The 13,196-nt window shown below is 38.4% G+C and overlaps 1 protein-coding gene across 1 annotated transcript; it reads right to left on the reverse strand.

The window, feature by feature from the left end:
• Nucleotides 1-10,672: 10,672 nt before the first annotated feature.
• On the reverse strand, nucleotides 10,673-12,230 carry LOC142496452 (uncharacterized). Its single transcript, XM_075603147.1, has 2 exons — nucleotides 12,094-12,230; nucleotides 10,673-11,728 (listed from the first exon to the last, which is right to left on the reverse strand). The coding sequence occupies exons 1-2, from the start codon at nucleotides 12,188-12,190 to the stop codon at nucleotides 10,710-10,712; spliced, it is 1,116 nt and encodes a 371-aa protein (XP_075459262.1). The 5' UTR covers nucleotides 12,191-12,230; the 3' UTR covers nucleotides 10,673-10,709.
• Nucleotides 12,231-13,196: the final 966 nt, after the last annotated feature.

Below are 13,196 nucleotides of genomic sequence, written 5' to 3' on the forward strand. Positions count from 1 at the left end.
TTCTACTGACATAAAATATACTGATTGAAGATAACGGTTTGTCATAGTTTTCTTGCATGAGTCCGGGTTATCTACTGTATACTATTAAGTGTGTGTGTACGTGTGTATGCTCCCAAGAGTGTTTTGCAGACATATAGTCAACTTTTCCTAGCACCTGAGAATAAATAGCAACACAAGGAATTCACAAGTAAACATAATGTGAATTTTTCTTCAATAAATACTGTATATTGGTCCTTCCAAGTTACAAAGGTTTCACTTGTGGCCCATACAGATGTTATTTATCAAGCTGACTCCATCAGTGAACTGTGGTAACTCAACAGAACTCAATAAGCCATTAAAATAAAAGGAGTTCAAATCCATGATAAAATGCACGTAAAGAAAACCAAGATACATGTGATTGTCAGCGTGTTTATTAGTGAAGTTTTGAGAGACAGAAAGAATAAGAAGGTGAGAGATACAAGAGGGAGAGAAAACAGGAGAACAATTACATCCGCAAACCCGCGAGGTTACCAGGGCCACAGAGCTCACACATTTAGCACAAATCCAGACACTGAAAATCTCTGATTTGAAAACAAGGGTTTTTTTAAATAAACAAAATTAAGGTATAGAATTGCAGCAAACATGGCGGCACGTTAGTCAGTATTGGTCCATATATAAGTAAACACGCAAAGGATTGACACTTCTGTACCTTCCAGATCTCTCCAGCTGTTACAGGATAAGACACACTGCAAAGGTAATACAGGTTTGCAGAACATTAAAGGTGTAACGCCCCTGTATCCAGGATATAATGCACGTGATGGGCAGCAACCAGAACCAAATAACCGTATGATCTATTTTACGGGTAATTCTGTATAAGGCAACTGGGGAAACTACACAGTGTCAGTATAGTATATTCCTTTGAACAACTCACAGAAATAAGACTGGGAACACAGTATGGGACAATGTAAATGCGCTTTTAAGTGTTTCTGTTGTTCTTATGCAAATACAACTGTATGCTCATCTGCATGTCTTAGGCAGGTCTGCAACCCCGCCTTTCCTGTTGTTCTTAGAAATCAATCATATACTGTAACACATTTATTACAACAACAACAAGCAACTTCTTACAAGCAGCGTATGGAGCAGCCATAAACTCTGTGGGGAAAGAATCATCACAGTGAAACCTTTATTCCTTTCTCTCAATATAAGTACTTCCTGAACCCCCATTACTAAGTGATTTATTAGTATTTTAGTATGAGTGAGTCCAAGGAAAAGCACACATGTTATCAGATTGTCATTCTTACATAGCGCAGTGTGCACGGTACAAATTTGTTCTTTCGGCATAGATTACTGTCCTGTAAAGTATGTTAAAGTGGACACTGAGATTCCCTCTGAATTTACCCGCTTCATATCAAGTGATTTTATCCCTAAGCCTTTTATTATCTATTTGGCCCAGACTCACTAAACTCAGTTTAGCCATTTAGAGTAACGTTACCCTCAGATAACATAACGTTAGTGGTAACTTTGTACTCACTACAGAGAGGAATGTAATGGTACAGTAATGTATGTTAAAGTCACATTAAAAGCCTAACATTACAGAACATAGCATTTTCCTAAATTATCCCATACTCACTATACACAGTTAAGCCTCTTAATCTAACTTTAATCCCATTTAATGCAATGCTACTTGTAAATGTATGTATATCTTTCTCTTTATTTATATAGCGCCATCTATGTACCTAGCGTGTATGTATAGGTAAACTCCCTATAGAAAGTAATATAACATATATTAGATAGAAATGTATATATACAGACATTGCCATCAATACTTAGCTTAGTAATAACATATCCACTGCATCATGTTGCTTCTATCCCTCCACATAGAAGATCCATAACACCACTGCAGGAGGCGTCTGGCTGCACCACTAACGCGTTTCGACCCGCTGGTCTTCTTCCCGATTGGGAATATACTGTATATCATATACATTTTAAGTTATGGTGGGTGAAAAAGGAAACACAAAACCTCCACTGTTAGCATAAAGCCAATAAATAATATCACTTGTGAACACATTCACATGTCTTAGACAGGTCTGCAACCCTGCCTTTCACCATTATCACCTGGCCTACAGTGCTCCCACTGCAGCAAAGAATTCTGGTAAATGACATGCAAATGAGCACACAATGTGCCATCTTTTGCCTTAAATACCACTTACATGGAACCCATATAAGCAAATGCAATGCTGTTCACACAGCTTTTAAGCACAGCATGGGATTAGATGCAAAGCCAGTCAAACAACTCACATACATGTTCCAACCTTAATGGGTCTCATCAGTGTGAGGTTGGTTTATACTGGCTTTGCAATTTTCAAGGCTGAGTAGGTTTACCATATACAGTACATTTTAAGTTATGGTGGATGAAAAAGGCAACAATAAACCTCAACTGTTATAGCATATACTGTAGCCAATAAAGAATATCACTTGTAAGCACATTCACATGTCTTAGACAGGTCTGCAACCCTGCCTTTCATCCATTATCACATAGAAGAGGCATAAAGCAAAGGTATTTCACTCTCATTTTACTCCCACACCATGAAAGCTCCCGTCCCACTGGGAAATGATCCCCTAATGTAATGCTAATAGTCAGACTTAGGGCCTCATGCAGTAAGCGTTGATAAGGGAATTATCGCCATTTTATAGGCAAAATTGGGTTTGAGATTCAGTAAGCGCCGATAAGTGCTTGATTTCGCCAGGTTTCGGAGCCGATTATTTTGTTATGGCCAGTCGGCTGCCGATAAGCCTGTTTTCGCCACTGATCGCCACTTTTTTAAATCGGCTGGATTCAACAAAAAAAAACAGCTTATCGGGCCTGATCGGCACTACGAAATTGAGATGTTATGGCCAATTTCTCCCGCCAACTAAAGTTGGCAGTTTGGAGGGGAGAACGATCGCTAAGGCTGCCGGAACGGCACTTAGAAAAAAAAAATCTTCTCTACATCAATGGAGTCAATGGAGCGGGGACGTATAACAGTATAGTACTGTTTACGTTTCATTGCTCACAATACAAACGTCATTTGCATTACAGTGTGGGGGCATTCCCTGCATTGTGTCACAGCTGACGTGTATTATTTGCATAACAATATACTTTTACATGTTTGCAGCATTTGCGGGTCACATTACTCATCATGTGATGATGTGTCAAGGGAAAATACTATACTCAACTCTTAAAGGAGAACCTCACATCATATCACACATTTTACTGAACTGAGCAACAATTATTTACATGATGTTACACATGACACACATGTCACACATACACCGTATATTCATGTTCCTTTACATTACACAATGCTTGTAATGTGACACGCATCTTTAAACGTTCATGTACATCTGTCTTCTCATGTTTACATCTAGTTTTGGGTCCTCCCTATTTTCATGACGTCACTTATTGGACGCTCAATCACATTGCATGTTTACATTGTAACCGTAGCATTACAAGCACTTCAACCTAACTTATACACACATGTACAGTAATTCAGCATTGGGAAACCTTGTAAACTCATTCTATAGCAACTATCCTCATTACACAAATGCATGCATATGCACACGACTATTCATTGTTGTCAACATGTCACAATAACATGCCTAATTACACATGTTACACAAAACTTTTCCCACGTCAATCTAAGCCTTTTTGCCTAATTACATGACTGACTGTTGCGTTCACAAGTGTTACATGCATTGCACATGCAACTATTTATTTGCAAGCAATGTTTCTACAAAGGTTCACGTCACATCATTGCCAAATATCATCATTCCCTGCAGAATACACACAACAAATACTTATAACAAGAACTGCACACAGCTTGCCACAGAAATACTTTATTATGTTAATGTAACACCTTGCATTTTACTATGTCACCTGACATCATCACATACCTATTTAAAGGACGCCCATTACCTGATCATTCACAGCTACTCATTTCAAAATGTTGAGATTGTTTAGGAGACGGAGGAACATTCTTTTCTATGACATGCTTGATGATGAAGAGAATCATATAGGGCAAGGGAGGGACACACCGAGGGACAGTGACAGGGACAGTCACGCGGATACGACAGGGACAGGGAGAGGGACAGGCCGAGGGACAGGTAGAGGGACAGGAGATCAGAGGAGAAGACAGAGGAGACAAGTTGTGCCTCGTCCGCGTCTGTACAGGGAGAGAACCCTGTTAGATGGGATGAGTGAGGAGGAGATTGTAAGTCGCTATCGTTTGAGTTCAGCAGCAATCTTAGCTCTTTATCAGGAGCTAAGGGGAGATTTAGATTTTTTCACAGCCAGAGGTCGTGCAGTCCCTGGGCTTGTTAAAATGCTGTGCTCATTACATTATCTTGCTTCCGCGTCATACCAGACAACTGTGGGCATAGTGGGCGGGGTCTCGCAATCTACATTCTCGCGGGCCTTGACCCAGTTTCTCTATGCACTCAATAGACGCGCTAGGAATTATATTCATTTTCCTACAGAGGCGACAGAGTGGCTGGAAGTCAGGACTGGCTTTTATAATATAGCAGGGATACCATGTGTGCTGGGTGCAATCGATTGCACACATGTTGCTTTGATTGCACCTAGTCAGAGTGAGCATGTGTACCGCAATCGGAAGCACTACCATTCACTCAATGTACAGGTGGTATGTGATGCGACGATGAGGATAATGCATGTGGTACCCAAATTCCCTGGTTCCAGTCACGATTCCTCTATCCTGAGGAACTCTTCAGTCTTCCATGCGTTCGAAGAGGGACATTTTGAACATGGTTGGCTGCTGGGTGAGTACACATTTACATGTTATAACACAAAACACTTTTTTATTTAGGAATGTTGGCATTGTACAATTTGATCACTAATGTCAGCTTATGTGTGCTACATTCATTATAGGTGACCTAGGATACGGAATTAGGCCGTGGCTCTTGACTCCGGTGCTAAACCCTCAAACTGAAGCAGAGGACAGGTACAATGCAGCCCATATATCTACAAGATCTGTTATAGAGAGGACATTTGGCCTACTCAAGACCAGATTTAGGTGTCTGGACAGAACTGGTGGGGCTCTTCTATACAAGCCTCAAAAGTGTCTGATATTATCCTTGCCTGTTGCATTTTGCACAATGTTGCACTGAGGCACAATGTACAGTCAGACCTAGCTGAGCCTGTGGTAGACGAGCATCCCACCCATGTAGCTGCTGAAAATGAACAAACAGCCAGTGGTGGCCAGACACGCCAGAATCTCATCAATTCATTTTTTTCTTGTAAGTAAAAACATATATGTTCCAAGTTCTACTTTTATACTTACATTATGTTATCTTAACAATAATGTTTTTTTATATACCCTTCTGGTAGGACACAGATGAATATGGGTTGCACACCTTTCTTCTCTCTGCTGTGTGCACAAAGGGATGTGGCACCGGTATGTTATTGTTGCACAGGTTATATAATCCCTCTTCAATTGTACTTTAGTTGTGTGTATGTGAATAAAACTGGGGTAACAAAGCACCAATATTTTAGCATTGTGTTGTTCCTTATGCTAACACAATACACATATTATGCCCATACTCATTCATGCTTCTAGTATGCTTACATACAATGTTATTGGTGCAGTGTAACATGTACATCCATATGATGTGTACACCAGCCTGATTTACATTTTGAATGTCATGAAATATACATGGTGTTGCACATTTAACACCAAATACACACTTTGCTGTGTTGTTTACGGTACTGAAGATGGCATGTCAATGTTTGCAATTTATATATTGTTCCTTTGCATTATAGGTATATCTCCAGTATGACTGATCATGGTATGTATATTTGCTGACATCTCTCATAAGATGTGCCTACATCAATCTTCCTATAATTATTTGTAGTAAAAACCCAACATATTGGTTTAAACACAAATGTTACATATATGTACTTTCTGTATCATGTATATGCATTTAGCTACTCTTGAGCTTTCATGTGCATTGTATTAGAAAATGATTACTCCCATTTCATCACATTTTATGTATGTTTCCTTATAAATTCCATTAATGTAATATAGAGGTGTTTGGAGACAAGGGGATAACTGTAGTTATTTCTTTACTTACGGGAGATCATTCATCACGGATGAAATTGACTGATCATAAAACTCCATGCATGAATGCCTGCAATCACAACAATGCGTACTACATCTTATATTTAGCAATGTTGGTGTTTTGTAATGCTAGGAATTAAAAGTCAACATTAATTTAAATTTGTGACATGTGTATGTATAAGTCACACGTGTGTGGATGTGTCCTACATGTACCAAGTGTTAAACTGTTAACAGAGAAGACAAATTTGTCGCTAATGTTACTGTCATTTAGCATTTCTAATTTACCAATATGACAATGTTGGTAATATTTTTGGAATATAAATCACGTCACTTCATCATTATCATGATGATAATTATCAAGTATTCTCACAATTGTAACGTCAATCACGTGCACATTAGCATAGACACACTTTGTAAGACAACTGTTTGTGTCTGTATCAATTTGTGTAGGATCCATGTATAACACCGACAAATGATAACACCAGCTTTATTATGGTAGCTTATATCATCATATTGACTATACTATGTATTTTTAGAACGTTTAATAAACACAGTAAACTATAGTTAGTTAGGTTAATGAAATATACACAGAAACGTACTTCATTACATGATGTTGATGTCATAATCAGAACATCATGCATTGTAGGGGACCACAACATCTGGCCAATAACATTATTTGCTACAGTCCCAAACCATTTTATCAACATCCTCATGTAACAAGAGATTATTAACAAGAAATGGCTAGTTGGTTGTAAGTGTCCTTTACATTGGGAGAAGGAGTGGCTCAGTGAGTAAAGACACACACTGGCACTGAGATTTTGAAGCAGGGGAGTCTGGTTCAATTCCTGGTGTCAGCTCCTTGTGACCTTGGGCAAGTCACTTTATCTCCCTGTGCCTCAGGCGGCAAAAAATAAATTGTAAGTTCCACGGGCCAGGGACCTCAGCCTGAAAAATGTGTCTGTAAAGCGCTGTGTACAACTAGCAGCGCTATACATGAACATGCTCATATTATAATTATTATTATTGTTACATAGTTTCGACAGTCATACGTTCCATTACACAATAGAATTCACAAATGTGTTAGCAGAGTGGGAATGGTTGTTATATATAAAACACACCATGCCATAAAATGATAGTAGTCATTAAAGAACACTCAATAAAAATTCATGAGGCACTATTTTGCAACATCATTATGTTAATTAAGTGCTTATGCAATATAGGCATAAGGGTATCACATTTTTTATTGTTTGTTAATAAGCGCTGCAAGCAATATAAAATTAGTTCCATATGTAGTATAGTAGTCGGTGGCTCCTCCTCACAATCATCTCATATAAAGGTAGACTCTTCTGAAATCATACATTGATCCGATTGTATCTTCCCCGACATCTCTGAAATACAGCAAACACATGATGGTCAAATATGGCACCTTACTATATATGTATCCGTGACAACGCATTACACAGCTCTATATGATTGTGTACATACACACGTCACTCACTTATATGTTAGAAGTAAAAGTGTACATCAGTATGTAATGTTTCTTTAAATTTGTAGCAGGCATAACTATGTATATGATGTGAACGTTGCCTGTATACTGAAAAATGTGCGCGCACATCTTAGTGTGCGCACGCACTTCACGCTTGGCTGCACTAACTGTTAGCGCAGGCGCAAAACAAAGCGTACGTTGTGCGTTCAATACATCTTGAAAATACCATTAAACATAAAATCTTTATTTCAAATACAATGAATACGAAACTACATTCGTTCTAAACGAGTACATCTGTATTCTTTTTAAACAGACGTGTTTGGACAGAAAGGACGGCCGATAACACAATGCGCAAATGCAATACGTGTGACGTCATGTTAAACCAGCGTGAAACGCACGCTAACACTCCTCCCACTCAATTAACATTCGGCTAACGCCCAGTTTACGGCTACAAACACTGAGCCGCACACATGACACACTGCAGTTACCGTTACTATAACAAAACATGACAGCCAATAGGCTTTGAGGCGCGCACGTCGCTTGGGGGCGGGACTTACATCCGTAATCCTTTTTAAGGACGCCTTGGGCCATGACAAGGGTCCCACGTCATACGTGGTGGACCCGCTTTTAAATGTTGCATGATAACAAAACAGGTATGTGTTAGAGTTAAGTTAAAATGTTGCTAATATGGTTAAAGGGATAGGAAAGTACGTATATTTATTCCGTCAGCAATGTGTACTACTCTTTCAGGTTATACTATATTGTATTCGGCAACAATTTCTTTGTGATCGCTACATGTTATGCAGTCTGCAATGTTACGCTGTATCCACGCATTGAAAGGGAAAATGGTGGTTAAAAAAAAAAAAAAAAAAAACATTTAAACGCACAGTCAACGCATAACGGTTGTTATATTTACCATTCTTCTAGAATTAACTCTTCGTCTGGCTGCAACTGGTCGCTCCAGAAATGCAAGGCATTTTCATCCACGCTTGACCCACCCGCTGAATCCAGTATGACACACATCTCCTCCATGAAGCGCTCATAGGAATCGCCACTGCTTTCTTCAAACAATTGGTCGGGAGGTAGGTTCATTTCTTCGGGTTCCCATTCCAATGCATTTTCAGCTGAAAGGCTTGGTACATAATCATAGTACTTTTGTTGTTGTACAATGTGGGTTTCAGGAATGGAGGGTGCAGATATTGCAGCAGGTATCGATTCACACGGAACAGTAGTAGCGGATCCATTGCTATTGGCATTAGGAATAAATATGCCTTTCACAACAATATATGTGCCCTCTTTCAGGGTAAAATGCTTTTCCTTTGCAATCTTCCAGAAACCATAGGTGTGTTCTAGCTTATCCTGCACACGTTCAAAAAAGTCATTAGTTGATAAAGTGAATCTTATTGAGGAATTAAAATTCCGCGCATGCCTACGGTCTTGGTAATAAGGATATTTAGCTCGAATCAAATCATAGATTTGGCGTGTGCTTGCTTTGTGTCCGCGACTGTTCAAAATTGCTTCTGAAACCATGTACTTATAACCTAAGAGGGGATTCATATGGTTAACGAATTCATCAGCCATGTCAGAGTAGCACAAAAGATGTGTGCAGTTCTGTGTTCTTTGCTCATCAAAATGATTCTGCTCAATGGCTAACAAATTCCTGTGTTTCGTTTTCAAGGTCAACAAAAGTAACTACTTTTACTCCTTATTTCAAACGCCAATTGGATGTGTCCTTTTAATTGGTTTAACTTTTGTGGTTAGTGATATGCGAATGTGGGAAAAACATGTATCATTTTTTTATCTCGTTTGTGAAAACATTCCTACACTTTTATTTCAGTAACATTGAGTTTTCTAGAAAAATAACAAAGAGCACTGTGTGAAAATAGTGCTTAGACAGCCATATCAGTAAATACACACACCTGCAAAATGAAATGTTTTTTTCCCACATACATTTCTGTGTGTATTTGAAATTCTGGTTAACTACCTGTCTGCATGAGTTTAAATACGTGTGTATCTATATATATATAAATATATCTCTCTCATAAAAATATATATATATATATATATAAAGTGTATATTGTACTATATGTATAGTGTGTGTGTGTGTGTGTGTGTGTGTGTGTGTGTATATATATATATATATATGTATATATGTATATATATATATAAATATATAAAAAAAAAAATTTTTTTTTTATATTGCAGGAGTACACACAACATATTGATGGCAGTAAGTAGGCCTTGTATGAAACCTATTTAAATGGTGATAAACATGAGTGAATTAAGTAATAAACATTTGTTTGCACCCAATAATGTTAGAGGCTCACACTTAGTATAGTTGTCAAACATTAGGCCTGTATTATTAAAATAGTGTGTTTTCACAAGGAAGCATGAAGTGTATGTTTTTTGTAAATACATCTATACCAGTTTAGATAGTACTATATATACACACACACACACACACACACACACACACACACACACACACACACACACACACACACACACACACACACACACACACACACACACACACACACACACACACACACACACACACACACACACACACACACACACACAGACACACACACAGTGTGTGTCTGTGTGTGTGTGTGTGTGTGTGTGTGTGCATATATCAATACATACTACATATATATTAGTATCAATTCAGAGATGTTCTTGAAACAAGAACACATAAATGATTAAAGGACAACATTACAATGGCCACCAAAGGTAAGTAATATTTAACACAAAATCCTGCTGTACACGTACAAGAAAGATGTTTGCAGTTAAATAGGTGCTTTTATAATTGCATGAAAATAATATGCACATGCAATGATTACATCAATTAACACACCCAAATGCAATGTTTTGCTGCAAAGTCAATGGCAGCTTCTCTAAACTTAGCAACTGGCTCCTGGTGGACCATTACTGAACAGACGATTAATACATCAATATTTATAACACTATTCATTAATTAGGAGTGTTAACATTTCCAAAACTTCACGTGTACAAGAACATACTTGAAAGTTTGGAAACAACACAGTCTTCAGCATACATACAATAGTAATTAGATAATCTGAAGTCAACAAAACAAGGCCAAAGACATATTTTGTGAATTATAACATTTATTTTTTTTGTTCCTTTTGCGAGCGAGTAACAGGCCTGCTTGTTGTCTCTTGAATTTTCCTTTTTCTTTTGCCACCAACTTTAGGCACAACAGAGCCACTTTGAGTGGCCTCTGGCACTTCACGGGCAGGGCTTGTGGCCAGTGACTCACCTACAGGGCTTTTGGGCAGTGATTCACCTACAGGGCTTTTGGGCAGTGACTCACCTACAGGGCTTTTGGGTAGTGACTGTTCACCTACAGGGCTTGTGGCCAGTGACTCACCTACAGGGCTTTTGGGCAGTGATTCACCTACAGGGCTTTTGGGCAGTGACTCACCTACAGGGCTTTTGGGTAGTGACTGTTCACGGACAGGGCTTGTGCCCACTGACACATGTGAGCAAGTTGGTAGACACTGCACAAGTGATGGTTGGTCTGTTTCATGTGTGTCTTGTTTTGTTTTTGTCGCCTCCTTTGTAGGTGTCTGCTGCTGAATTTGTACAGATGGCAGCAGTAGGATGTCATCAGGAACCTGCACAGCAATGTCTGCTACTTGACCGGTAACATTTGGGCCTGGTGAATGAATATCAGATGAATGTGGTGAAAACTGACCTGCATGAACAGATCCTGCCTGTGAGGTGTTGAATTGTGGTACATTAGTCATTCTCCAGTAATTAGCTTTTGTTTGCTGAACAACTAATGCTTCGAATGAGGTGTTGATTTTTTGCAACTGTTTAGGCACTTCAATGAAGACTCTGTGGAGATGTGCCAATTGTGAAACTGTTTCTTCCTGCAGTGCAATCATCCTTTCCAGCACTGTCATCAGGTCAGAATGGCGACGATTTTCTGCTTCCACAATTTTTCCCTCAGAAGCTACAATTGCATCATATGTGGTATTTGCTGGACGTTTTGGCGGTAAAACAGTTTCAATTGGAACCTCTTCATGGTCACTTGCTTGTATTTGTGTGTCTATGGCGGCGGCGGCGGCATCATCATCATCATCATCATCATCATCATCATCATAATCCTCTTCATCATGTTCTACAAATAAATGTACACATTATTAAATGGCATGTTAATCTCTGCTGTGTTACTATGTAATTCTACTGTGTCAAAAGTAACAACTAACATGTTTCCATACGTTTTATAACCTCACATTAAAAACTACCTTGAATTAAGAATAATGTTTGGACTCAGTATGAAATATGAGTGAATGAAAACTTGCTGTAAACTCACAACTCCTACATGATAGTTAACATCACTAACACAATACATGTTGCCTTACACTTCATTTTCACATACACTAAGTAATCGTATTTAAAGAACATGTGCAAAACAATTAATGAACATGACAACATAACATATAGAAGAGCACATATTATATGGCCACCAACTGATACACTCACCTTCTAGGTGTGTTGAGCTGGCTGACCCAGGTGAAGACACTTGTTCCCTCTCAGGTGACACATGTCCTTCAGGGGCAACTATATATAACAATAACATAAGTTTTACATTTACATGTGTAAATATTGAACAAACAGTTATTGTATGTTCTGTATTTATGAGTACGTAACAGCATCAGTTCCTTAACCCAAAATGTGTGTGTGAAAGTGAACATAAATAGTTGTAATAACAATGTACATGCCTGTGTACTTAGAACTTTTGAATTCCCTAACATAAAACATACTATGTTTCTGCAGTAATGCGTGAGGATAAATAGATTAAATTTGAACATAAAAATCATATGTTGTGTAGTGATATCAGTATCATAATGTACATAACTATCATGAGATGACCATTCACAATGGTTATCATGAAGGTGGTCATATTGCAAAAAGTGTTGTTTTTGGTAGAGGATATGTGTGGTACATTAATATAAGATGTGGCACACCTGAATGTGGCTGTGACTCAACAAGACAACACATGCAGTGTGTGATAATGTGTCGTTGATAGTAGTTCAACTATAGATATGAGTGAACTAATGTGTGACGTACGCTTTGATAAGTAATGAGTTGTTGGGGCATTTAGTAGCTAAAGTGAAGCTTTCAAATGAGTGTGATTAACTTCAGTTGTGCTAGTCAGGTTGTAAGAACGGTATTCCCTTCCCCAAAAAGCCTAATCAGCCACACCTTTCAATTACTTGAAACAGGTGAAAATGGTGTGAACTAAGTTGACCCTAAAATGAGGCTGTAATTAGTGTGTGTGCTGAACCCCACCCCCTCTGTTGAAGTGTATGCTGTGATGAGATATTAATTGCAGCTGCTTTAACACAATGGTAGATGAGCTAAATAGTCGTGTGCAGTTTTAAAGTTATGAAAACAATGACATAACATATGATACGTGTGCCTCATTATGCTGTCTGTATATGACTTAAAGCAAAAATGGACATTTTCATTAACAACTATAGATGTGTTAGTGCAAGTGATGTTTGTAGGCCGTTGCATGCAATATATTTGATGCATGCTTAAAATAGGCAGTAATGTCATGTTTGTCGGAGTAAAATAAATAA

The sequence above is a fragment of the Ascaphus truei genome, chromosome 6 (genome assembly GCF_040206685.1).
Source record: "Ascaphus truei isolate aAscTru1 chromosome 6, aAscTru1.hap1, whole genome shotgun sequence".
Lineage (NCBI taxonomy): Eukaryota > Metazoa > Chordata > Amphibia > Anura > Ascaphidae > Ascaphus > Ascaphus truei.